This window comes from Bombyx mandarina, chromosome 18 (assembly GCF_030267445.1).
Source record: "Bombyx mandarina strain Sakado chromosome 18, ASM3026744v2".
Taxonomy (NCBI): Eukaryota; Metazoa; Arthropoda; class Insecta; order Lepidoptera; family Bombycidae; genus Bombyx; species Bombyx mandarina.
Genome location: NC_143224.1, coordinates 3,583,459 through 3,609,185, shown reverse-complemented (window position 1 = coordinate 3,609,185; position 25,727 = coordinate 3,583,459). Strand labels below are relative to the sequence as shown.

Sequence of the window (25,727 nt, the reverse complement as noted above, 5' to 3'; positions counted from 1 at the left end):
TATCTACTTGTCTCACATTTAAAGATGATTTAATACATTTTAAAGTAAATTTAATACATTTCGTTTTCTTACTATTCAATAATAGGTTATTGATACGGAACCAATGAACCACACACGAAATCGCATCATTCACTTCGTCATAGACTTGTAATTGTCGTTTAATTTTAAATAATAAAGATGTATCATCTGCGAATAATACGACCTCGTGTCGGGACTCAATAAAATAAACTATTATACTATTATATATATTATATTATACTATTAAAAGTAATATAACAGTTAAATCAAAATGCACACAGTCGTCTATGTTAAATACACTTCACACATTACAAACATTTATTGTTATGTTAACCTTAATAAATTTATCGTTTAAGGATATACAGTAACTTCGTTTATGTAGGCCATTGTTATCCTACTGTAGTTATTCTAGAATGTTTTTGACGTGGTAACGTCTTATAAATCGATGAACACCGGCTACACGCACGAAAAAGTGTCACGTTCCACCTGAGCCTGAGCGTGCAAGCGAGAGCGCGGAACAAGCGATAGAGAGGCACGATCGGCCCAAGCGTTGGCTTGTGACACATTTATCTCTCAACTCGCGTGACGTCAGAGTACTTCGAATAGTTCTGCTAATGACGTCGTCACGTAAAACTATCGTCCATAAAACGCATTTACAGACCACCGATTTTTTTTTTTATAAAAGTAACATCGCATATTGTGTGCAATATGAAGTGTAGAAATTAAACGATATAACTAAATGTTTCAGACCTATAGATTTTTTTCATAGTCTGTTTGAGGTGTGATCATAATCGTTTGTATCAACAAAGTTAAATCACCAACGGGAGCCGTTGCCACAATGCTGCCTTTTTTGCGGGCGAGGAATAAACAACAAAACTAGAATTTACATTCCTATTATAAGGATACATTGCTTAATGTTTGGTCCCGATCCTGCGGAAAGAATGGAAAGCAGTCGACGTCGCCCAAAACACGTCATCTCGGATCCTCCCGATCCACTAACGGTGCTTTTAGGTACCTCAAGCACCGGTCACCGTTCTCGTCGAACCCGTCGGTTGCGACGAAGGGCTCGACTAGTAAATTAAACCTCAGACACAGCCCACTGAGTTTCTTTTCGGATCTTCTCAGTGGGTCGCGTTTCCGATCCGGTGGTAGATTCTGCGAAGCACGGCTCTTGCTAGGGTTCGTGCTAACAACGTCGTCAGGTTTGAGCCCCGTGAGCTCACCTACTAGTTAGTTACGCTGGAATAGCCTCTCAAGGCTACCAGCTTAGGTAGGAAAATAATAATAATAATATTTGGCGGTAGGGGGTTTTGCGAACTCGCACGGGTAGGTACAACCACCTTGCCAATTGCTACCGCGAAGCAGTTATGCATTCCAGTTTAAAGGGTGCGGTAGATGATGTACCATAAAATACCAAGAAATCGTTTGTCTCATGTGGGCGGTGACATTTTCGTTGTTGATGTGTATAGACTCCAGTAACCACTTAATATCGGATGGGCTGTGAATTCATTCAGCCGTCGAGGCAATATTAATATCTACCAAAAGCGATTATCTAAAAACATTTCAAGTTATATTATATTTAATGAATCTGACGAGATATATTCATCTTACTATTTCTTTTTTGCAGGGGACTCGTTGGCCAATAATAGGCCTGCCTATACTGCTGGTGGCATCAGTGTGCGGCAGTGATATACTAATGATCACAATGGGAGGGACCAAGTCACATAAGATACCGTTCTGGTCGCTTGCTGGAGGACTTACCCGAAGGTGAGGAATAATTATATACATTTGTTCATTTAATAAAGTTACAAAGGCCTATACGAAATAAAGATAATTAAGATTTTAGAATTAAATTTGAACTAGGTGTTAGATACAGATATAGGCTACTAATGTACTAATGTAGATGTATGTTTTATTGGGTATACGGTAACGGAGGGCAAGACAGCCCGAGTTTGGCCTCCAGCCAAGTGGAGGGATGAAGTAATGGATTTATTCTCATCGAAGTTCAAGTCGGTAAGCGTCATGCACAGGAATTGATGGAGGGGAATTGCTTGATAAAAATATGGATTTATTTATGCCATAATGTTTGCGATTCTCAGATATGAGGGACAGATTACAGAGATAATATAGATATTTGCTCTACCATATATTTGAATCATCTCTAGGCTTGGTAGTTAGTGATTCTGTAGTTAGTTGTCCCAGATATTGGAATTGTTTTAATTTTTCTAAAAGTACCAAATTTAATTAGAAAAATATTTTCATTGTAGACTGTTTTATTATTTACAGAGCGTACATATAACGTTATTATGTAAATAGAATCTCTATAATTTTGAGGATCTCAAAGTCTTCAATAAATATTGAGTTCAAATTGAGTTGCTATCTTAAGGCTTATGAACCAAAAGTCAACAAAAATAAATTCTGCTTCCCGATCCATGTTACGCTTAAGAACAATTTCGAACAGAATAATAACGTTATTTTGAGTTAAAACTCCCTGAAACTTTAGAAGTTGAATCGAATGATTGTACAAGCTATGCATGACATTCAAAATGATATAAAGATGATAAGTTTGATAAAGAGTTGATGTTTACTTAAAATCTTTGCACGAGTGATTTTGGTTATTAGGTTGTCGATAATTCTGATCTCACAGACAGTTTGGAATCTTTATAGCGACGGAGTTATTCTGACGCTCACCGGCTTTATACCACCATGCACCATGAAAAGTTCTTCGAAAGATAGTCCCGTAATGTTATGGGCTGGGGTTCGGGATAAATAAAACTCCATCGAAGTACATATTAAAATTCTATTAAAAACTTAAAACACGTAACGAACACTTTAAAATTCTCCATTCACTTCTTCCGCTTCGCGTCAGGTGATCCGTTCGCTGTTTCGCTCCGAGTAAATCCGATCACTACTGCCTTCCTACCACCTCTGCAACGCTTTTATAGTCGGTACGACATCTCTAAAATTATCGAGACGATACCTGGAAAAACCCAGTCGCTTTGACATATGTTTCCGCTATTTGATAATAGATGGCGTTACTACTCACGAGCGTTCTCGATATTACTAGTTCTTATGATATTCGTTTCTGCTATTCGACGATAGATGGCGTTACTCTTAGCGGCGTAACACAAAGTTCATTCCTAATAACCTGAAACCACTGCGTTTATTAACACTGCTACTTAATACTAAAAGCTCTGAGCTTCTCTGAAAGCATTGTGATACAAGCGCGAATAGGCTTACAATGTAATTCACTTCATTTTTTGTCTTCCATAGGTACATTTAAAAAAAATTAAACCAAAATAAAAGAGACAGCACTGTCATTAACAGACAAAAAAAAATTATATTTATGTAGTGACCAACCGAAAAGTAGAGCAAATGGCCGCCAGTAATTATCCTTATAAGAAGCGGGTATTATCCAAGGTTGGAAGGTAAAAGAGGTTTCCGGACGCATGTGGAAACATTATACGGTCATTACGTTTTTATATTTGATTGCTACCGGCCCTGCTCGTCAAATAGGAACACTTGAATTTTTCATCATGAATTACAATGTGGACTTAAATAATTTTTGATTCTGTTGTAATATTTATTTCTGGAAATTGTATCGATAACATATTATTATAATAATCGTCGTGGCCTAAGGGGTAAGACGTCCGGTGCATTCGTATCCAGCGATGCACCAGTGTTCGAATTCCGCAGGCGGGTACCAATGTTTCTAATGAAATACGTATGTACTTAACAAATGTTCACGATAGACTTCCACGGTAAAGGAATAACATTGTGTAATAAAAATCAAAGCCGCAAAATTATAATTTGCGTAATTAGTGGTGGTAGGACACCTTGTGAGTCTGCACAGGTACCACCACCCTGCCTATTTCTGCCGTGAAGCAGTAATGCGTTTCGATTTGAAAGGCGGGGCAGCCATTGTACAAGTAAGACCTTAGAACTCATATCTTAAGGTGGGTAGCGGCGTTTACGTTGTAGATGTCTATGGGCTCCGGTAAGCACTCAACAACAGGTGGCCCTTGAGTTTGTCCACTCATCTTAACAATAAAAAAAAAGGTTGTGTATTTTTTATTGCCCTTGCAGGCATACAAACGTACAGACCACCGGAGTGGTTACCGTCGCCCATGGACTACAGTAATGCCAGGGGCAGAGCCAAAAAGCTGCCTACCGATAAAATTATTAATAATACAGTTAGAATATTATGATATTATGCAAATTAACATAAAATCAGGTTGTTTACTATTTCTGTTTACGTGCTCAAGTTTGAAGTGAGCGGTGAGTAATGGAATTTATTACAGCGTGATCTGAACTTCAGATTTAATCCCGTGGGCTGAGAGTTAAGCTGCCCGACTTAGATCAATGAAACAATTTACATAGCATTTCCAAGCAGTTTCCATAAAATCATTTTACAACTGTCTCTTCACTACACAGTATAAAACAAAGTCGCTTTCTCTGACCCTATATCCCTATGTATGCTTAAATCTTTAAAACTACGCAACGGATTTTGATGCGGTTTTTAATAGATAGAGTGATTGAAGAGGAAGGTTCATATGTATAATAACATCCATTAAATGGTGGAAAAATCAATAATAAATTACAGTTTCCGAAGCGAAGCGAGGGCGGGTCGCTAGTATTCATTTACCATTGTAATATCGTTCATAGGCAGTTGGATAAGTGGGAACAAAACGCATCGAAAAACTAACACAAAACACAAACTAATAATTAAACGTTTCAAATTGCAGAGGACACAATATTACTTTCATAAGCGCGTTTCTACCTGATTTCCACATCGCTGGCTTAGAAGAAATAGCTCCAGAAGGTCTGGTATCATACGTTAAAAGCTACATGTCCTGGGACCTTGTTGGTGCTAGAATGAGAGGAGAGGAGCCTTTGCCAGCTTTTGATATACTTCGCTATGGATATGAGGTCGGTATTTCGATTTAAGGATAAATAAAAAGGTTACTAAGAACAAATCCCTGACATCGTTTCAAGATTTAAATGTCTCAGACGAATATTATGATTTTATGTAAGCTTCCTTTTTTTGTTTATTGGGCTTATAGCCCAACCATACTCGATCTGGTGGAATCGTAAACAGTCGACGTCGCCCTAAGCACGTCATAACGGATCCTCCCGATCCATTAACGGTGCTTTTAGGCAACACAAGCACCCGTCACCGTCCTCGCCGAACCCGTCGCTCGCGACGAAGGGCTCGACGAGTAAATTAACCCACAGACACAGCCCACTGAGATTATCGTCGGATCTTCTCAGTAGGTCTCGTTTCCGATTCGGTGGTAGATACTGCGAAGCACTGCTCTTGCTGGGGCCAGTGTTAGCAACACTCTCGGTTTCAGCCCCGTGAGCACATCCACTAGTTCGGTGAATCTAGAATAATCCCTCGAGACAAAAAGAATAGAGGGACTCTGGACAATTTGTTTCCAAGTTACCATACCTATATATATATTTGACATATATATTATATTTGACAAACAATGTTGAATAATACAAGAGTAGGTCCATAATCTTAACTTTTAACAGAAATGCACGATGACTTTTTCACACTGTAGACTGACAACAGACAGACTGTAGTGTTGTATTATGTATGTTTCATGCTGACGAGCAAATGCCAAGGAAATACGCTTGCTAAAATCAACTAATTGCATTTAAACTATTAAAATTAAAGTCCAGAGGTATAACTATTAAAGGTCCACCACACATTTTCTTCAGGCATGTGACGCGCTACTCAAAGACTACGAGATGCGGTCTTTCCTGCAATCAGGAAGAACTTACGATCTCATCATCATCGACGGAACGTACCCTGAGTGCGCGCTGGGGATCACATACAAAATGAAAGTGCCTTTCATGTACATTAACACGGTCGGCTTCTATTCGATGCCTTTGAGTAATGCCGGAAACCCAGCACCATTCTCCGTCACACCATTCTTTGGAAGAGCTTTCACGGATAACATGGGAATCATTGAAAGAGCAATTAACTCCGCGTGGCAAATCGGTGCGATGGCGCTCCACGGTGTGAGCATGACCATACTTCAAGGGGTCTTAAGAAGACATTTCGGTAGCCAGATGCCACATGTGTACGATATGTCCAAGAACGTCAGCTTTATACTTCAGAACGCGCATTATACTGTGTCGTATCCGAGGCCTTATTTGCCGAATGTGGCTGAGATTGCCTGTATACATTGCATCGAACCAAAGAGATTGGATCCAGTAAGTTTTTACTTAATTTATATGGCTAATAAAATTTTCATCATCATATTTATATAGGGGTACTTAATTTGGAAGATTTTGGTGAAAACAGTCTGTCATCTAGAAAGGTCATCTAGGCGACTCTGGGCTTTAGATATATTAAGTAATTAATTCCAAACTATCTAGTTATATCCTAAACCATATGCTAAGTGTTGCTGTTAGGGTGTATATAAGCTCATGGATATAGCAGTGTTTCCATTATTTCAATTTGAAGGGCAGAACAGTTTTCTTAGGACTGTCTTTTGAATCTGTTAACCAAAGAAAAATACATTTTAATCTCAATGTGCTTTATTAGGTGGGTGGTGGCTTTATTAGGTGGTTGGGCAAATTTACGGCCCACCTGATGTTAAGTGATTGCTGGAGCCCATAGACATCTACGACGTAAATGCCACCACCTACCTTGTGACGTGAGGTCTAACCGAAGGAGGACCGAAACATATTACTGCTTCACGGTAGAAATAGGCAGAGCGGTGTTACCTACCCGTGCGGACTCACAAACCGCCCTACCACCAGTAAAATGTAGTGTAGTAAAATGAATATTGTTTCTATAGGAAATAGAGGAATGGATTTCCGGTGCAGGCGACACCGGTTTTGTGTATGTCTCCATGGGATCTTCCGTGAAGACATCGAAAATGCCTTTAACAGCTCATCGGATGCTCATTAATGCTCTAGGAAGACTACCACAAAGGGTTCTATGGAAACAAGACGCGGTACAAAATATGACCGATATACCATCGAATGTGAAGCTTCTGAAATGGTCACCACAGCAAGATTTACTTGGTAAGTTAGTTTATTCACAAATCTTCCTCTTTGTCATAGGACACGCTTGTGCATGTCAATGTCATTGGACAATTCTTTCCTCTTTGAATCTTCATTTCTGAGTCATAGATCTCAATGGTAATTGTTGTTAGTTTGATGCTGTTCTACCTATTTTTTAGTTTAGGAAACATTGACGTACTCTAGTGTGACTAATATGAAAGTCAGCTTAAAAAATTAAGACAAAGCAATTGTTTTAATATTTTATTCTCTGTTTGTCAAGCAATTTTCTTTTTTTTTTTTTTTGATTCAGTGCGTATTGACCAAACTATGGAAAAAGTGTTTTCTTTCTCAAGACTTCAGTAACAAACCTTAGAAGTGTATTACATAAAATTAATCTACTTTTTTTTTGCTTAGATGAGTGGAGGAGCCCACGGCCGATCTGGTGGTAGGTAGGTGATTATTGAATCCCATAGACAGTAACAACGTAAACACTGCCACCCACTTTGAGACATGAGTTGTAAGGTCTCACTTTTAACAGAATAACAGCTGCCCTGCCCCTCAAACCGAAACGCATGACTGCTTCACGGCAGAAATAGGCGGGGTAGTGGTACCCACCCGTGCGGACTCACAACACGCCCTAAACCTACTAAAGACGTCTAGTCTGGTACAATTTCGATCATTAGACAAATCAAATCAAATACAAATCAAAAAATAGTTTTATTCAACATAATTTATTCAACATTTTTCACTGGTGGTGGGACCTCTTGGGAGTCCGCACGGGTAGGTACCACCACCCCGCCTATTTCCACCGTGAAGCAGTAATGCGTTTCGGTTCGAAGGGTGGGGTAGCCGTTGTAACTATACTGAGATCTTAGAACTTATATCTCGAGGTGGGTGGCGCATTTACATTGCATATGTCTATGGGCTCCAGTAACTACTTAACACCAGGTGGGCTGTGAGCTCGTCCATCCATCTAAGCAATAAAAAAAAAAAACATAAATGAAAGTACATACTTGTTGAACGTCAAAAGACAAGCATTAATAACAGTAAAACTTTAATATACCACAGGCCATCCAAAGATAAAGGCCTTCATCACCCACGGTGGTCTATTGAGCATGTTCGAAACGGTCTACCACGGCGTACCCATCGTCACCATACCCGTCTTCTGCGACCACGATGCCAACGCCGCGAAAGCAGAAGTCGACGGCTACGCTAAAAAACTAGAGTTCCAACATTTGACTTCTGACAAACTGCACGAAGCCATCCAAGAGGTTATAAATAACCCAAAATATAGGAGGGAAGTTAAATATCGACAGAATTTGCTTCGAGACCAGAAGGAGAGCCCTTTGGATAGGGCCGTGTACTGGACAGAATACGTCATAAGGCATAAAGGGGCCTATCATCTTCAATCTCCCGCAAAGGACCTCAGCTTCATCCAATATTACTTGTTAGATGTGGCAATGCTATTTGTGATGTCCACTTTAGCCTTCTACGCTCTTATTTCCTTCGCGATAAGATCCAGTTTCCAAAGGCTCGCGGTTTTCATACAGAACCGACAAATGAAAATGTTATTCGATAATTCGACGGTACTGATTGGCAATTCTTTGATGGAGCAGAAAAAAAAATTGTGAGTTGTGATATTTGTATGATTTATTTGTATATATATTTGAGATTGTGATTGTATGTACATAATATCTATGTTTTAAAAAAGACTGCCCTTTTTACGTTCGAACGAAAATTGTTAATTGTTTTGTTATTTTTATTCAAAACCAAAATTGAGTGTTGATTGTGAGTGTATATTTTAATTTTGCTGTTAGAGAAACGTGTGAAAAGCAAACACGAAATACTATTTATATGTAGTCAAGTAGTTTCAATATATTTCCACGTATTCGAAAGATAATGAATCGGTGAATTATTTTTTCTTTATTCTTTATTGTACACACAGTTAATATTCCAGTAATTGCGATAAGATATAAAAATGGCGAGCTTAACTCAACAATTGAGTTTTCTACCAGCTAACCGTTCTTAAAGAAGGAAAGCTTTACATGAGTGGCTAGAAGAATTCTAGAATGAATTTTTCATACATTTTCTAGTTAATTTCTAAACGGTCAAATCAGTTAATTTAGAAACAGTATCTTGATTAATCGTGACATAGTGCCTCATATAATATGAGACATATTAGAGCAAGGTTACTTCTAATTATTATTATATTAAGATACTTGGCTACACACGTTACACATTTATTAAAACTAGAGGTCCCGCAGTAGTCGAAATTCGACTATAATTAATTGGAATTGTAAGTTTGTACACTATTGTATTTTATACTTCTATAATCACAAATTTTGCCAAGGCTACACTATAAAAATATTAATAAAGACCACAAAGACAAACAATATTTAATCTATTCTCAATTTGACAACAGACGTCAAGAACAAAAGTTTGACAATAAACAGTATGCATGCGTGTGTGCGTCAAATACATGGTATGTAGTGTGTGTAATGTTTTCTTTATTGATTTAAGGTATCTGTTATGCATTATTTGAAAAAAATATTAGCATTGTGCACTTCTTCTCTGTATTCTCTATAAGTGTGGAAAATTTCATAATCCTCCGTCCGCGCAATTTTCGTAAAAAAGTATACAAAGTTTTTGCTTCACGTATTAATATATAGATCCCTCCTGCGCCTTCTCACGTTTATGAGACCACGACAAAAATCTTCTCTGAAGTGCCAATAAGGACACCGTTCCACCTCTATCATACAAACAATCATTTTTAAATAACAGAAATGGCTATGTGCAATATTTACTAAAATCACAGTTATTTCATTAATAATAAATTCACCGTGTCTATAAATAACTTAATTTATAAATAACGAATTTAGGCTGTATTCCAAATTAGGCAGTTCCAGTAGATTTTGAATAATCTCTTCATGCGAAATGACCTATTAATAGGTTTAACCTAAACACACAAAGCTCATTAAATAAGAGCTAATTAAATACGTACACTTTATTTCAATATAAATAATATCTGTGTTGTTATAAATAAAATAGAGTGAAAGTAAGTTTATTAAAATTCAACTCATAGGCTTATGCGAATTTCAGCAAATAACATATCAATGGATCTGGTCGAAGATTCGCATACCAGTTGAGTTTGCTAGGGAATACAAATAGGCTCTTTAGCACACCGAAGTAACCGGTTCACTTTTATATATACTTTATGACGATATTTTTTTCCCTACCGATCCTCTGGTAGCCTAAGACTTCAGCTACGCTTTGACCAGCCATAGAGTGCCAGGTGAGCTCACGGGGCTCAACCTGAGAGAGTTTCCTGATACTAGCCCTAGAAAGAGTAGTGTTGAATCTATACTGAGACCTTAGAACTTATATCTCAAGGTGGGTGGCGCATTTACGTTGTAGATGTCTGTAGGCTCCAGTAACCACTTAGCACCAGGTGAGCTGTGAGCTTGTCTACCCATCCAAGCAATAAAAAATAATAAAAAATCTACCACCGGATCGGAATCGTGAACCACTGAGAAGATCCAGCGAGTAACTCAGTGGGTAGTGTCTATGGGTGACGATATATATTGAGTGCGCTAGGACTAATATAAGAGACCAGACTCTGAAATTTTCCTCTAAACGTGATTGTGTGCGTAACAAATGCCCGAGCTCTTCACAGATACTTTAAAATACGTGTATGGCGGATGTAAATATTGATATAGGTTATTTGAATAGGAAGGAAGATGGTAAAGTGTTCTTTTAAGATCTTATTTACACGATTTTGTTTTATTTTTTTAAGTACCTACAGTTGTAGTTCAATGAGTTACCAACAATGTTACCAATAGCTTAAGATGAATAACGTAATTGTGATTTATTTCTTTAATTGATAAATCATTAATCGATTTTTAAACATGATGGTTTTGTCTGTTTGAATTATTTTATTTGAGAAATTGTTATAATATTATTAAGATCTTTAGTTTCTGCCTGAGAGACGAATCAGGGAGATATTTAAATTGAAGCATTACGGTGATTATTATTATATTTATGCCGTCTTGCTCGATTCACATTTAAAACGTAGAGTGGTAGAGATGGTAGAGTGGTTTGGGACGGTAGAGTTCGATGAAAGTGAATCGTAGTAAATTGTGAGATAACATTAGTTACACGCTTTAAAGAAATAGCTTCCTAATATAAAAATATAAGATAAGATACTTAAATAGTGTAAATAAAACAATATGATCATTTAATTTGTTTTTTTTTTATTTCATTTCCCTAAAACATTTAGTTAACAGTAAAAAATTTCGGCGCGTGCTAATTTATAACATGATATTTTAATAAAGTGATATTAAATATGAAGGTGTTATTAAATTATATTATTATATTATTATAAGACTATTAAAATCGTATTCCAATAAACTAAGCATCTGTTTTTTAATTTTCTACCTTTTAATATTATGCTGCTTAGATTGTACTATGGTTTGTTGCCTAAAAATAATAATAATATTTTATAGTCTATAAATTATAATGAAAGTTTTCTAAGATCTCAGTATAGTTACAACGGCTGTCCTACCCTTCAAACCGAAACGCATTACTGCTTCACGGCAGAAATAGGCAGGGTGGTGGTATCTACCTGCGCGGACTCACAAGAGGTCCTACCATCAGTATCGGATATCTTAGCGGAATGCACAATAAAATTGTATCGCGGCAGAAATAGAAAGGACTCTGAGACCCGATTGAGCCAGCCCGCAACATGGTCTAACCTAAGTAGGGGTTATGAATTACTTTTTTTTTAAGGGATTTTATGACCTGGTAACTAGGACCTTTATTCTTTAGTCATGTTTCATTTTAATTTATGTTCTTATTTTTATGAAAAATCATAACATGGAGTGAAATGAAATGAAGATGATTAATTTGAGACATCAATCAACTGGGATGAAATTAAATGAAATGAGATGAGACGATGTGGGCTTACATATATAATCTCAGTAAAATGTTGATCATTTACTGAGATTTTTTCCGTGGACTTTTTACAGGATCCCGAGAAGTTACGTCCAGCGGCTTTGTTTCATTTTCCTACATTTGTGCACTTTCACAGATACTAAATAGTTAATAAACCACCGTTATTACACATTTAAACCTGAAGAAACACCAAATAGACAAAATAAAACAAATCATACAACTTCACCCCTCGCGTTTCCGCCATACAAAGTCCGTTATGAATTACAGAGTAAAGTGAAAAATAGGGAAGGCCACTGCTACTATATACAGGTCATTTTTATTTATTACTTTTATTATTTAATATCATTGTCATTATATTATTTCCAATATTTCGAATACATCACGGTTGTCGCGGACGACTAGAGTGTTTTTAGTGAACATTTGAATAATGTGCTAACTACCGTCTATTTTTCTATAAAAAATGTTTCTACAATTTTAAGTTTCATTTCGTTGATAATTATTGAAAAGAAATTTAATGATATATTATGTATGTATGATATAGTATATAGAAAGATTCAATGAAAAATTAAATTAAAGTTTAAATTAAAAGATTAAATTAGTTTAAACTTTTATAGAAAAGTAGATTTGATTATGCGTGCGACTTGCAAAATCGAAGTAAATATTATATTTTAAAATAAGTTCTTTTGACCTGAATATTATTTACCAACATACAAAAGGAAGGATCTACCTACCCGTGTAATAAAACCGTACTATGAAAAGTAAAGATGTTGATAAATGATTACTTATTGCTAAGCAGTTTTCCAAATATAACTATTCATATTTAAAATCCCTCGATAATTTGCTTGTAAAATTTATTTTTAGTAAAACAACTTGTGAGTCCGCACGGGTAGGTACCACCACTCCGCCTATTTCTGCCGTGAAGCAGTAATGCGTTTCGGTTTGAAGGGTGGGGTAGCCGTTGTAACTATACTGAGACCTTAGAACTTATATCTCAAAGTGGGTGGCGCATTTACATTGTAGATAACCACTTAACACCAGGTGGGCTGTGAGCTCGTCCACCCATATTAGCAATAAAAAAAAAAAAAATAAAAAAAAAAAAAAATATAGTGCCTACATTTTCTTCGAACAAGTTTAATTACGTTCTTGTTTTGAGAAAACTACATTAATAATATCACAGCGTATACTGAGTGATGAGAGGACATTTAAATATGTGATTATTATGAAAGTGAAGCGTTCGCCCAAGATTTACAGCTGTTTATAGATTTAAAAGAGTTTATGTAGCCATAACTAAATCATGCAACAACAGTGAATATTTTTTTTAGTTTGTCTTTGTTAATATTTTTTATAGTGTAGTCTTGGCGAAATTTGTGATTATAGAAGGCATAAAATACAATTATAATAGTGTACAAACTTACAATTCCAGTTAATTATAGTCGAATTTCGACTACTGCGGGACCTCTAGTTAATTTAATTTATTAATTAACGGCACTGTTCAATTGCTTGATCTGATATAAAATTGTTTACGTGTAGTGCTCGTAGTGCTAAGAATGCTCTAGACATAATATAGATGTAATCTAAAATTTCGTTACATTATTTATTACACAAACATCTATTGCTACAAAACTAAATAATAAAGTAATTCCAAGTTCTAACGAGACTACACATAGAATAATCGCTATCACTATCTAATATACTAATACCACAGCTATACACTAATACTATACTAATACACTATCTTATCTTATAGGTATATACATAGCCTATTGATATTATACTATTGATTGATATTGATATTATACAATATAAGTTTTTTTTGAAATATTATTAAGGTTGTTTTTCAACTTATTAATTTTGAGATGAGGAGCGCTACCATTAACTTGACTATAATGTTATGATCCTCACACTTTGAGTTAAATCATAAGAGAAAATACGGGTGATGATAAATTTTAAGCTTATTACTCTTACCCTACAGAATACAGCTTACGAATTAGAATATAATAATAATTTTAGAACCTATTTTAGATTATGATAATTTTCTAATCTAAGCTAATCAAAGCTGATGCCTTCTAAAAACTAAAATGTTGTTAGTTAAAACCATCACTAAAGTCTACGTCGGTTGATAATCAATCTAAAAACTTGCGTCCACAGTCCGTTGTATATGATATGGTACCGACGACTCCAAGGCAGAAATATGCCAAAGAATCGCCTTATCATCCATTACATCACTTTGGCTGGTTCTTGATTCTGGCCCATAACGCCTACTTCTTTATTTTCTTCGTTTTCAGGTTTTATTTTGGAAACTGAGTTGTCCCCTGCCACAGCCAAGTGCATTATATCACCTGATGGTTAGACAATAATATTTCAACGAAAAATAGTTAAAATCTGATAATGAAAAATTATGTTATTAGCATTGATGAACAGAAGATAAGTATTTCACAATTTCGCATCTAGAATATGTTAAATAATATAAACAGTGAAGAAATTTTGGTATTAAGAATATGATAATTTGTACATATAGAGACTGTTTTAAAGTTAAAACGATCCTATAATTTTGTAGTGGCGTAGTTGTAGAAAAATATATTTAGTACTAGCTGACCCGGCAGACTTCGTAGTGCCTCAGTCGATAAATAAAAGACCTAAACTTTTGTATAAAATAAACTTAAAACAAACAAAAGGAATCTGTCCGACGGGGGACACATCAAAGGAAAAACAAAATTGTTATTTTTATTTAATTCCGGGCATTTTCATATTTATCTACCTCTTGAACGTTCTCTGGACTTCCACAAATAATTCAAGACCAAAATTAGCCAAATCGGTCCTGCCGTTCTCGAGTTTTAGCGAGATTAACGTACAGCAATTCATTTTTATATATATAGAAGAAGAAGATAGAAGTTTGTTAACTATAAGGCACTTGCTAAGTACCTCCCAATACCTTTGAAATGGAATATCATTGCGGCTATGACCCCAAGAGAGCCAAAAGATATCATACACCAGCAAACCACGGAGACAACACGCTTCGGTATAAACAGCTGACTTTTAAGCATTTTCACGAATGTCTTGTTCAATGACAAACCCTGGAACATAATTTTTTTTATTATAGGTAATAAAATTTTACGCGCCGTACAAATGAAATCTTGAGAACTATTCTATGCCATTCCCTCGCAGACTAAACCTATAAAAGTAGATATATAAAGTAAATATAGTATTTGTTGTGTTTTTGGTTTCATTTCCATTACTTTCTAGATTCGAATCACAAACAGAAATAAAATGTTTTTTTTTTATTGTTTAGATGGGTACACGAGCTCACAGCCCACCTGGTGTTAAGTGGTTACTGGAGCCCATGGACATCCACAACGTAAATGCGCCACCCACCTTGAGATATAAGTTCTAAGGTCTCAAGTTTAGTTACAACGGCTGCTCCACCCTTCAAACCGAAACGCATTACTGCTTCACGGCAGAAATAGGCAGGGTGGTGGTACCTACCCGCGCGGACTCACAAGAGGTCCTCCCACCAGTAATTACGCAAATTATAATTTTGCGGGTTTCATTTTTATTATACGATGTTATTCCTTCACCGTAAAGTCAATCGTGAACATTTGTTTAGTAACGTATTTCATTAGAAAAATTGGTACCCGCCTGAGATTCGAACACCGACGCATCACTCAACACGAATGCACCGGACGTCTTATCCGTTAGGGCACGATAACTTCAGACCAGTTCCAAGTTAAAAGACCCTAAACTAGAATCTTCTATATGTGGGTATCGGAACGAGTGCTAACAAAGAAACTGATCCGACTAACCCCTAAAATCTAAGATTCGTGGTCATCATCATCATCATCATCAGCCTTTATCTGCCCACTGCTGGACATAGGCCTTCCCCAATGCCTTCCACATAATGCGGTCCTCCGCCTTCCGCATCCAACGACTTCCCGCCGTGCGCACTAAGTCGTCAGTCCACCTGGTTGGAGGACGCCCCACGCTCCTTGTCCCCATCCGTGGCCTCCATTCGAGGACTTTCCTCCCCCACCTGGCGTCGCTGGCTCGACAGATGTGACCGGCCCATTGCCACTTCAGCCTTCTAGCTTTGAGAGCTATGTCGTCGACTATGGTTCTCCGTCGAATTTCTTCGTTCCGGATTTTGTCCCTTGGAGAAATACCTAGCATAGCTCTCTCCATCGCCCGCTGTGCGACTCTTAACTTATGGGCCAGCCCTGCCGTCACTGTCCAGGTTTCCGCGCCGTAGGTCATAGCGGGGAGAATGCACTGGTTAAAGACTTTTGTCTTCAGGCATTGAGGAATTTGCGAGGTGAGGATTGCACGGAATTTCCCAAATGCCGACCAACCCAGTCGTATGCGTCTCTCAATCTCTGTATTGAAGTTACCCCGGCCAAGCTGGATAGCCTGACCGAGGTAGACAAAGTCTTTTACCTCTTCAATGACTGCATTCGAGATGGTAACTTGGCCCGGGACCATTTTATCATTGAACATGACTTTCGTCTTGTCAAGGTTCATCCGCAGTCCCACGCATCGGGAAGCAGCATTGAGATCGTTGAGCATACGACTGAGGTCCTCCAGCGATTCCGACATTAAGACTATGTCATCGGCAAATCGAAGGTGTGACATGTACTCTCCGTTGACGTTGATTCCACATGTTTTCCAGTCCAGCGTCTTGAAGACATCTTCAAGTGCAGCGGTGAACAGTTTCGGAGATATAACATCTCCCTGTCGGACACCCCGATGCAGCTTGATAGGTCTAGACTGGCAATCCTGGATTTGTACGGTCATCGTCGCGGCTTCGTGGTATTCGTGGTAAAGCATTCGAATTAATCGTAAAATAATGGAGTATACCACATATTTCACAAATTGGCAATTCTAGAGAATGAAAATGATAATGCGACGTAACCAATGCTGTTTATGAAAACCTTTTATTAACAGATACTTCTTCTAAATGTTACAAGGGTTGTCCCGCCCTTGAAAAGCATTACTGCTTCACTCACGGCAGAAATAGGCAGGGCAGTGGTCCTACCCGTGCGGACTCTCAAGAGTTCGTAACACCAGTAGCCTTTTTTTTTTTTGTTCAGGAGGTAATCGCCGGACTTCCGCCCTTTTCTGGGGATACTGGGCGGGGTATGTCAGAGTCGAACTGACTAAAACCTCCTGTCGCTCAACAACCAACGTCCAAACCTCACATGAGACAGAACTCATGACAAGGCAAAGGGGGGAAAGTGAAGCGTTTAGTGCGGAGCACATCTCTCCCGTCACCCTCCCCCTCGGGACGCCGGACTGGTGGTCGTCGGCGCCAAGACCACCAGCCCTCTCGGTCGGCAGACTGTCCGAAGCCCGCCTAGATGGCGCCGGTTAGAGTGGGTTACCCTACGGAATACCCCGCTGGGCCAGAACCAGCGTGGGTCGTGGATAACCGGCCTTCCATCACCCGGATGCTCTTGCGTAAAACGCGTGCAGAGCAGCTTGCACGTCGTCTTCTTAAGCCCCCTTCGCCGGTCCCCAGACCGACATGTGAGGGGGACCCGAAACACTTAGAGGGCCAGGGCTTGGGCGAGATCCGCCTCCCTGGCCCCCGCTCGACGGCGGCGGGATTGTGCGTCTCTCACGCGCCCCGCCGCCTCCTTTTGCGAGATGGTGCACTCGCAGAAGTCGAGCATCGCCTTCCATGACTCGTCGTCGCCGAGCATCGATGCCACAACACCCGGCAACGACAAGTCGGTTCCTATTTTTGCGACGAGGACACGGCGCCTCCCCTCTCATGCGGGGCAGGCGACGAGCGTATGCTCTGCCGTGTCCAAGTCGCAACCACAATGGTGGCACTCTGCCGTCGGCTCGGCTGTGATCCGGTGCAGGAACTCACCGAAACAACCATGCCCAGTGAGCACCTGCGTGAGCCGGAAAGTAAGGCGTCCTCTGTCACGATTCACCCAATCCACAAGGACCGGGCGAATCGCCTCGACGGTCCTACGACCAGCCGCAGGATCAGCCAGCCGTCTGGACCATGATTCCAGCACACCAGTAGCCTAGACTACCATTTTGATATTTCTGTCGTAATATATTGATACTTCCTTGTTTATAGAGCAGGAGAGTTGTTATAAAGAACACAATTGATGTTCTATTTCACGTCTTTACTTTAAAACATTATGATATAGATTAGAATAAATCGTACTTCTTCAATCCAGAATAAAGGAGCAATAGTTCCAGAAAGATCTTTGAGTAATTCCATTTTTTCTGATTTCAGCAGCTGTATGTTGAACTGAATGCGTTGCTTAGCAACCATCGGCGTACCACTGATCTAAAACCATAGGAAAGCAATAGAGTAGGAAATTAAAATAAATTTTATATTATAAAAAAAAAAAGTTTTTTTTTTGCTCACATAATTTGCCAGTATCAGGAAATATTTACTATTATTAGTCTTTATAAAAATCAATTTTGTATTGACTCGGAGTATTAACCATTCAAAAAAATTTATCTTCTGATGGTTGCATTGATAATGTAAACAGTAGGCAGCGGCTTGGCTCTGCCTCTGGCATTGCTGAAGTCCATGGGCGACGGTAACCACTCACCATCAGGTGGGCCGTATGCTCGTCTGCCTACAACGACAATAAAATAATAATAATAATAAATACATCCAATTACAATTTACGATGTTCGATTGGAAAAACTTGAATCACGAATAACCAGATTTATGCTTATAACGTAACATTTTGCTGATAAAGAATACAAATAAGGACTCCACAACAGCATCAAAAGTAAATGGTTTATTTACTTGTGACTTCGAATTACGAAAACGTAAGCGAATGTAATTTGTTTACATTAAATATTTACCGGTTCAAAATCGATTTCGATTCCGTGCTCCTTAGCATTAGGATTCAATCCTTTCACGTTCTGCAACAGTTCCGGGTCTCCCTCCAAGTAATGAGGCATGGAGACAAACATTGGAGCTTTGATGCACTTGTACAAGTCCATCAGGCCTTTTGGGGGGCATTTGTCAGGGCTGTCACAGTAGCACTGTAATTCTGGGTCGTTGGCAAAATCACCAATGTTGGCGACATAGCGATTCGTCTTAATCCCATTGTACGATGTCTTTTTTTGAAACCACGGTTTGAATGACCTAAAAAAATATACTATTTCAATCATGTATTATATATTTATTCTAATATTCTGTTGGCGTAAACAGAGGGTCATTTTATATTATCAGATGAGTACTTCTTCGTAAAATGGGAACATTGTATTCTACAGGGTAATGGAAAACGCCACGAAAGGTCAATACAAATATGTTTATTCCATTCAATTGTTATATTCTCCTTTTATTATTAAAATAACTGATCAAATATACAGTCTACCTGTTTCTTTTCACTATCAAAATACTAAGAATAAAGAAACAGAACAGTGTATATTACGGTCTATAAGCCCATAGCTAATATACATAAATTAGTTATAGATAAGCAACTCAAGCACTCAACAAAAATGTTTACGGGCGTCGGTCACTAGATGGCTTCGCTTCGATTAATTTCTCATTGCTTCTGTAGATGGCAGTAACATATTACCTATCCTATATTTTATTCTTAATGAAGGATTTTGTAAATTTTCAGAAACCACAAATTGATAAAATTTAATCAATTTGTCTTTAACAAATAAAGACTTGTATCATTAATTTTTTAATTAATTTTCTGTGTTTATTTATACAACAATTAAATGCCTTGACTTTAACAATATATACGTTTAGGGGCATCCGCTACAAGATGTCGCTAGTTTCAATACAAAAAAAAGTCTTATAGTATCGCAGTTTCGGGGCCTTGTATAATCCAATGGAGCAGTAAGATTGAATTTTCATACGAAACGTCTCTTACGCGCTACGTAACTAAGAGAGGCTAAAAGGAAACTAAACTAAAACGAACTAGTGAAGTGAATTTCAAATTAAACCTGCATAAATCCCCGGAAAATGACTGCAGGCGATCTTTGTGCGTCAGGAATGGCGGGAAAACGGTGCCATCAGTTCCTTGGTACTCGTTACAAGAGTCCCTCCAAACGTTCATTTTGGTTTTCCCGTCTATCGCCACGACTCGACCGACGTCCATAACGTTTTGGACTCCACGTTTGACTGTCACAACGTGAGGGTCCACCGAATTGTTACGCTGAAAGAAGTTTTAGGACGAGTCTAGTAACCTTGTCAACCATAAGAACCAATTATAGATAACAGAAAATTGAAATATATTCAATGAGCCAGTTTTAAGATAATAAGTAATATTCCGTTGCTGAATTAAATCTTTCGCGGAAGAGCCGTAGCTGATTAGTCAAAGAGCTGCGAGTTGCCGACCACTGATCTAGCCGGCTATGTAACAGCGTATTATTATTATTTATTTAATTTTTTATTGGTCTTATTGGCAGACGAGCAATCGGTCCACCTGATGGTGAGTGGTTACCATCGCCCGTGGACTTCAGCAATGCTAGGGGCAGAGCCAAGCCGCTGCCTGCCGTTAAGTCCACAAACCTCGTTTGAAGAAGGGCAAGTCATAGCGCTCGGGAAACACCGTAGAGGGGAGCTCATTCCAAAGCCGGATGGTACATGGCAAAAAAGATCTCTAGAAACGCACTGTGGATGAACGCAGTGGCTCCAGGTAGTATGGATGAACTCTACTCCGGTGGCGGGCGGTGCGATGGCAAAAACGAGATGATGGAATCATCTCAAACGATTCCTCGGAGTACTCCCCGTGGAACATACGGTACAAAATACAGAGAGAAGCGAAGTTCCTCCGCAGACCCAGAGGTTCCAAACGATTACTGTCACATCCAATTATGGGTTAAAAAATTTCGAATATACGTTCTGCATCAAAAAGGATTAAAAGTAAGATTTCTTTATGGGTAAGGGGACCACGAATTTCAAAATAATAGGTATCATAACTGTTATTAGACATGATCGAATCTGAACCATGTGGCTCGGTAAGGCTTATTAGTTATGACAAGATTAAGGAAGCGAATTGTACCATAAAATATTTGTTTTAACCTATTTTCGTTGATATCCCACTACTGGAAACCGTGCAGTCATAAATCTATAAAAATCAATGTATATTTATTTGTTGGCGATCTTTTTTTTTTATTGCTTAGATGGGTGGACGAGCTCACAGCCCACCTGGTGTTAAGTGGTTTCTGGAGCCCATAGACATCTACAACGTAAATGCGCCACCCATCTTGAGATATAAGTTCTAAGGTCTCAGTATAGTTACAGCGGCTACCCCACCCTTCAAACCGAAACGCATTACTGCTTCACGGCAGAAATAGGCAGGGCGGTGGTACCTACCCGTGCGGACTCACAAGAGGTCCTACCACCAGTGATTACGCAAATTATAATTTTGCGGGTTTTTGACTTTTATTACACGATGTTATTCCTTCACCGTGGAAGTCAATCGTGAACATTAAAATTTGTTAAGTACGTATTTCATTAGAAAAATTGGTACCTGCCTGCGGGATTCGAACACCGGTGCATCGCAACAACGAATGCACCGGACGTCTTATCCTTTAGGCCACGACGACTCTTCTATGCGCTGATCACCTTTTTTTGTTAATAAATTTGAAACTTTATTCAGTTACTTATTGGCATTTCTGAGTTTATTCATAGCATTATCAAAGTAAGGCAGGTAGCACGCGTTATATTTAAATAATTATAAATGTTTTATACATCCTTACATATACATACATAGTAATCGATATAAAGAAAAACAATATATATCTATATAAGCGCTCACCTCGACATAATTTGATTGAATGAATGCGAGCTTCGACCAGGATTTTAAAAAAATATTTCAATATATACAATGTCAAAGTATTGTCAATAGACTTTTCAAATCAACGCGTTATTATTAGTAGGTGTTAATTATTGTTAGAGCTAGCAGACATTACCACGTGAAAAATAATAATAATAAAGCCATTTAATTCAAATTTCACTTTCTCGCTTCGAATTAGGTATTTGACACCTGATGTCGAAGTTTTAAGCGTAGACCCTGATAACCTGCAGAAGCTCATGGTAGTTGGTCGAGTTTGCGGGAGAAGATCACGGGGACGCACACCTACCCGCTAGTCAGATTTGGTAAAGATGCTCACAGGCCTACCAATAACCGAGGCTATAAAAAACGCTGTAGACAGGAGGACGTGGAGAGGTATGGTGCACCAGGCGATCGGCGCTTCAAGCTAGACACGACCTTCAGAAATGAAGAGACCGACTAAGGAGGAAGGATTACAATTGATCCCTGACTCGCGACAAGATGGTGATACTGACCCGTGCTAATTGACAATACGGTCTTAACATCAATATTTAAATCCATAGCTTTACGATTTTGATTTCTATTCTTATTCTTAACATCGTGAAAGTGGTTTGTGAATGCGTGCTATCTTATATCACGACGACCTCTAAATTATATTCGTTGCTCTGTTATAGAAAGTAAATCTCCGAGTCATGAACGAAACATGTAATATTAACAGTGAATATAATTCAAAAGGTGATATAAGAGGAGACAGTACACAATTATACAATTAAGTTATTTGTCTCTATCTAACCCAATCAAAACTACCTTTACGGCTTAATCTCGTATTTTTTTATTGTCATTATATTAGTCTTAATTTTAAGTTTCAATTATTTTATTATTTAACCTATTCGAATATAATTTAATCAAATAAATAAGGCATAAATAATGTTTACGAACCACACCAAACAGAGAGAATCTGAGCTGATTATTTGGTTCGAAAACAATTCCATTGGGCGCTTCCTTCTTTATCGTGGTGCAGGCGGCTTTCGGAGCAAATTCCGTTCTGTCACAGTTGATGATTATGCCGCGGAAGAGGATGTCCAAGGCTTTGACCCTCATGAAGACGTCGCTTGGGCTGTCGAAGATTCCATTGATAGCTTTAGCAGCGACGTTCAGCATTGCAGGCTTTTCTCGATAAACGGTAAGCGCCATAGCCTGATGATGAATTCATGTTATTTCTTTAAAAAATAAAACACATAGAAAAGCATAACAATAGACAGGAATCTATACTAATATTATAAAGCTGAAGAGTTTGTTTGTTTGGACGCGCTAATCTCAGAAACTACTGGTCCGATTTTAAAAATTCTTTCAGTGTTAGATATAACATCACGGTAAGACCAATACAAGTGAAACACCAATAAGGAATGTTTCAAAATAAGGGTTTAAATAGCTCCTTAACATTCTATAATACAAAAATATTATCACTTTCTACGTAAATGAAGTGGGGAGTAAAATTTAGCGTCATGCCAAAGTAACTATTCCACGCGGACGGAGTCGCGGGCAAAAGCCAGTATTTGAATATAGGCGATGTATGAGAGGAGTAGATTATCAGAATAATAATTAAATTAATGTGTGTAGAAGAACTATAGAGAACGACATACTCAATTAACGTGCCAGTATATTAATAGCCAATAATATTAATAAAATCTTACTTACATAAACGCACAAATACACGTGGCCATAGAAAATATAGTAACATAAACATTGACATAGTGTACTACATTATAAATATTATAGACAAGAATTTAAAAGATATCAAAATGATAGAATAAATGGGTGCTGGTGACCATTTTCCGTCAAGTGAGGTGCATGATCGAAGGCGTACCGAAATGATAAAATAGGTAATTATTTTGCACTAATGTACAAATAATAAATAAAGTATATGTATAAATAATAAATAAAGTAAATATAATAAATAATATAAATAATAAATAAAGTAATCCAAAATAGAACTGTTTAATATAATACACCCAAAAAAATTTTTTTATTGCTTATATGGGTGGATGAGCTCACAGCCCACCTGGTGATAAGTGGTTACTGGAGCCCATAGAAATCCACAACGTAAATGCGCCACCCACCTTGAGATATAAGTTCTAAGGTATCGAGTATAGTTACAACGGCTGCTCCACACTTCAAACCGAAACGCATTACTGCTTCACGGCAGAAATAGGCAGGGTGGTGGTAGCCACCCGCGCAGACTCACACGATGTCTGGTGGTACCAGTAAAAAAATCCTCTAGATAAGTAGTAGGTAAGTAACTAAGTAAAGTGTTACTGTATGCTTAACTAACATCGAGCTTCTGCTAAAAAAGTTATATTTAATTTTGGCAGTGTTTCTTTTCACGAAAATTAACCTGGGTATTTGGTCAAATTCTCACCTAGTGAGTAAGAATTCCACACCACAATTGGCTCATTTGGGAGTAGCAGTAAAATCTTACCATCATAAAGATATTAGGCATCACGATGACTTCTTCTCCCGTCAGTCCTGGACCAGACAGCTCGGGTTTGAAGAGGAATACGTCGATTTTCTTATAATTTATCGTATCGTTTCCTTCGTTTTCTTCAATCTCCACCTTTTCTTTCCATTCTCTGAGTTAAATAGAAGTAAATTTGAAATTGAATGGCTGAAATATTTTTTAGGCTAGTTATGCTACTCTTCCCCACGGTATCAATTTTATTATCTTGAAAGCAGACTAACAAAAGACGCATCTTACAATGAGTAGATATAAGAGTATTAATGGTTAAATTTTTTTTGGTGGTAGGAAGTCTTGTGAGTCCGCATTGGTAGGTACCACCACCCTGCCTATTTCTGCCGTGAAGCAGTAATGCGTTTCGGTTTGAGGGGCAGGGCAGTTGTTGTACTGTTAAAAGTGGGACCTTACAACTCATGTCTCAAGGCGGGTGGCGGCATTTACATTGGAGGTGTCTATGGGCTCCGGTAACCACTTAACATCAGGTGGGCCGTGAGCTCGTCCACTCGTCTAAGAAATCAAAAAAAATTATGAAAATCAAGCACGCGTGAGACATGCTGCCTATCGGTGAGGACTCTTTTGAGGCGTTACCAGAATAATTTCGATAATTACGGGAGCTTGGGGAGGTTTTATTCTTTTTCCATTTAGGCCGTTTCATGCATCATCCCTGTACACCCTTCTCACGCAAATCTCGTCTGTCACAAAATCCATTTAGATCTATATATTTAATAGCGACCTGCCCTCGTTTCGCTTCGGAAACATTAAATTTTATTATTGATAGTTGAGTTCAGCGATGTTACCCGCGGTTATTGTCGTACCGCGGGGCAAAGCTAGTCTAAAAAAAGTAGCCTAAGTTACTCCTTATATTATCAGCTACCTGTCAGTGAAAGTCTCGTCAAAATTGGTCCAGCCGTTCCAGAGATTAGCCGGTACAAACAGACAAACAGATAGACAGACAGACAGACAAAAATTGTAAAAAATATTATTTTGGTGTATGTACCGTATATATATATTTATATGCATGTAGCAAAAAGCGGTTATTTCAATATTACAAACAGACACTCAAATTTTATTTATATTATGTACATATATAGATAAAATAAATCTGCAATAGTTTCATGAGTTTCATGAAATACACTTGTTTCAGCAAAAGCTCAAAAACTTCGTTAGTACAGTGCGTTATAACAGTAAACAATCTAGTGTACTTTACTCTGTAACTTTGCATTTAAGATCCAATTTCAATGTCCTTTACCCAAATTTGTTTTAACGACTGATTATGACAGAAAAGAACATAATTTACCTATGAACCTGTCAAATTTCTTACAGTTTACATGATATATTGTAAAGTCGTCGGAAACTTATCTAATCTTTCAATTTTAACCATTTTAATTTCTATTAATCTCTCTGCTTAGTTCTTGTTCTAGCAGCAACAGAATATTTCTTGCAATCGATTTAAT

The 25,727-nt window shown here is 38.0% G+C and overlaps 2 protein-coding genes and 1 long non-coding RNA gene across 4 annotated transcripts in view; 2 read left to right on the top strand and 1 right to left on the bottom strand.

Annotated features, from left to right (window-relative positions):
* Ugt50B3 (UDP-glycosyltransferase family 50 member B3) overlaps nucleotides 1–11,276 on the top strand; it is a 59,572-nt gene extending 48,296 nt beyond the window's left edge. The window contains exons 3-7 of the mRNA XM_028176155.2: nucleotides 1,646–1,785; nucleotides 4,764–4,947; nucleotides 5,746–6,243; nucleotides 6,834–7,062; nucleotides 8,110–11,276. Of these exons, the coding sequence (XP_028031956.2) occupies nucleotides 1,646–1,785; nucleotides 4,764–4,947; nucleotides 5,746–6,243; nucleotides 6,834–7,062; nucleotides 8,110–8,672 (1,614 nt within the window). The 3' untranslated portion in view covers nucleotides 8,673–11,276. The remainder of the gene's footprint in view (nucleotides 1–1,645; nucleotides 1,786–4,763; nucleotides 4,948–5,745; nucleotides 6,244–6,833; nucleotides 7,063–8,109) is intronic.
* LOC149500941 (uncharacterized) overlaps nucleotides 1–25,727 on the top strand; it is a 236,014-nt gene that overhangs the window by 176,222 nt on the left and 34,065 nt on the right. The gene's annotated exons all lie outside the window — the stretch shown is intronic.
* The window catches only part of Snmp1 (sensory neuron membrane protein-1), a 32,286-nt gene continuing 15,512 nt past the window's right edge, over nucleotides 8,954–25,727 (bottom strand). For both annotated transcript variants that reach the window (XM_028176309.2, XM_089734878.1), the window contains 7 exons: nucleotides 24,238–24,388; nucleotides 22,698–22,955; nucleotides 19,924–20,135; nucleotides 18,826–19,111; nucleotides 18,167–18,292; nucleotides 14,924–15,065; nucleotides 8,954–14,330 (listed from right to left, as the gene is read on the bottom strand). In XM_028176309.2, the coding sequence (XP_028032110.2) occupies nucleotides 14,209–14,330; nucleotides 14,924–15,065; nucleotides 18,167–18,292; nucleotides 18,826–19,111; nucleotides 19,924–20,135; nucleotides 22,698–22,955; nucleotides 24,238–24,388 (1,297 nt within the window). In that variant the 3' untranslated portion in view covers nucleotides 8,954–14,208. The remainder of the gene's footprint in view (nucleotides 14,331–14,923; nucleotides 15,066–18,166; nucleotides 18,293–18,825; nucleotides 19,112–19,923; nucleotides 20,136–22,697; nucleotides 22,956–24,237; nucleotides 24,389–25,727) is intronic.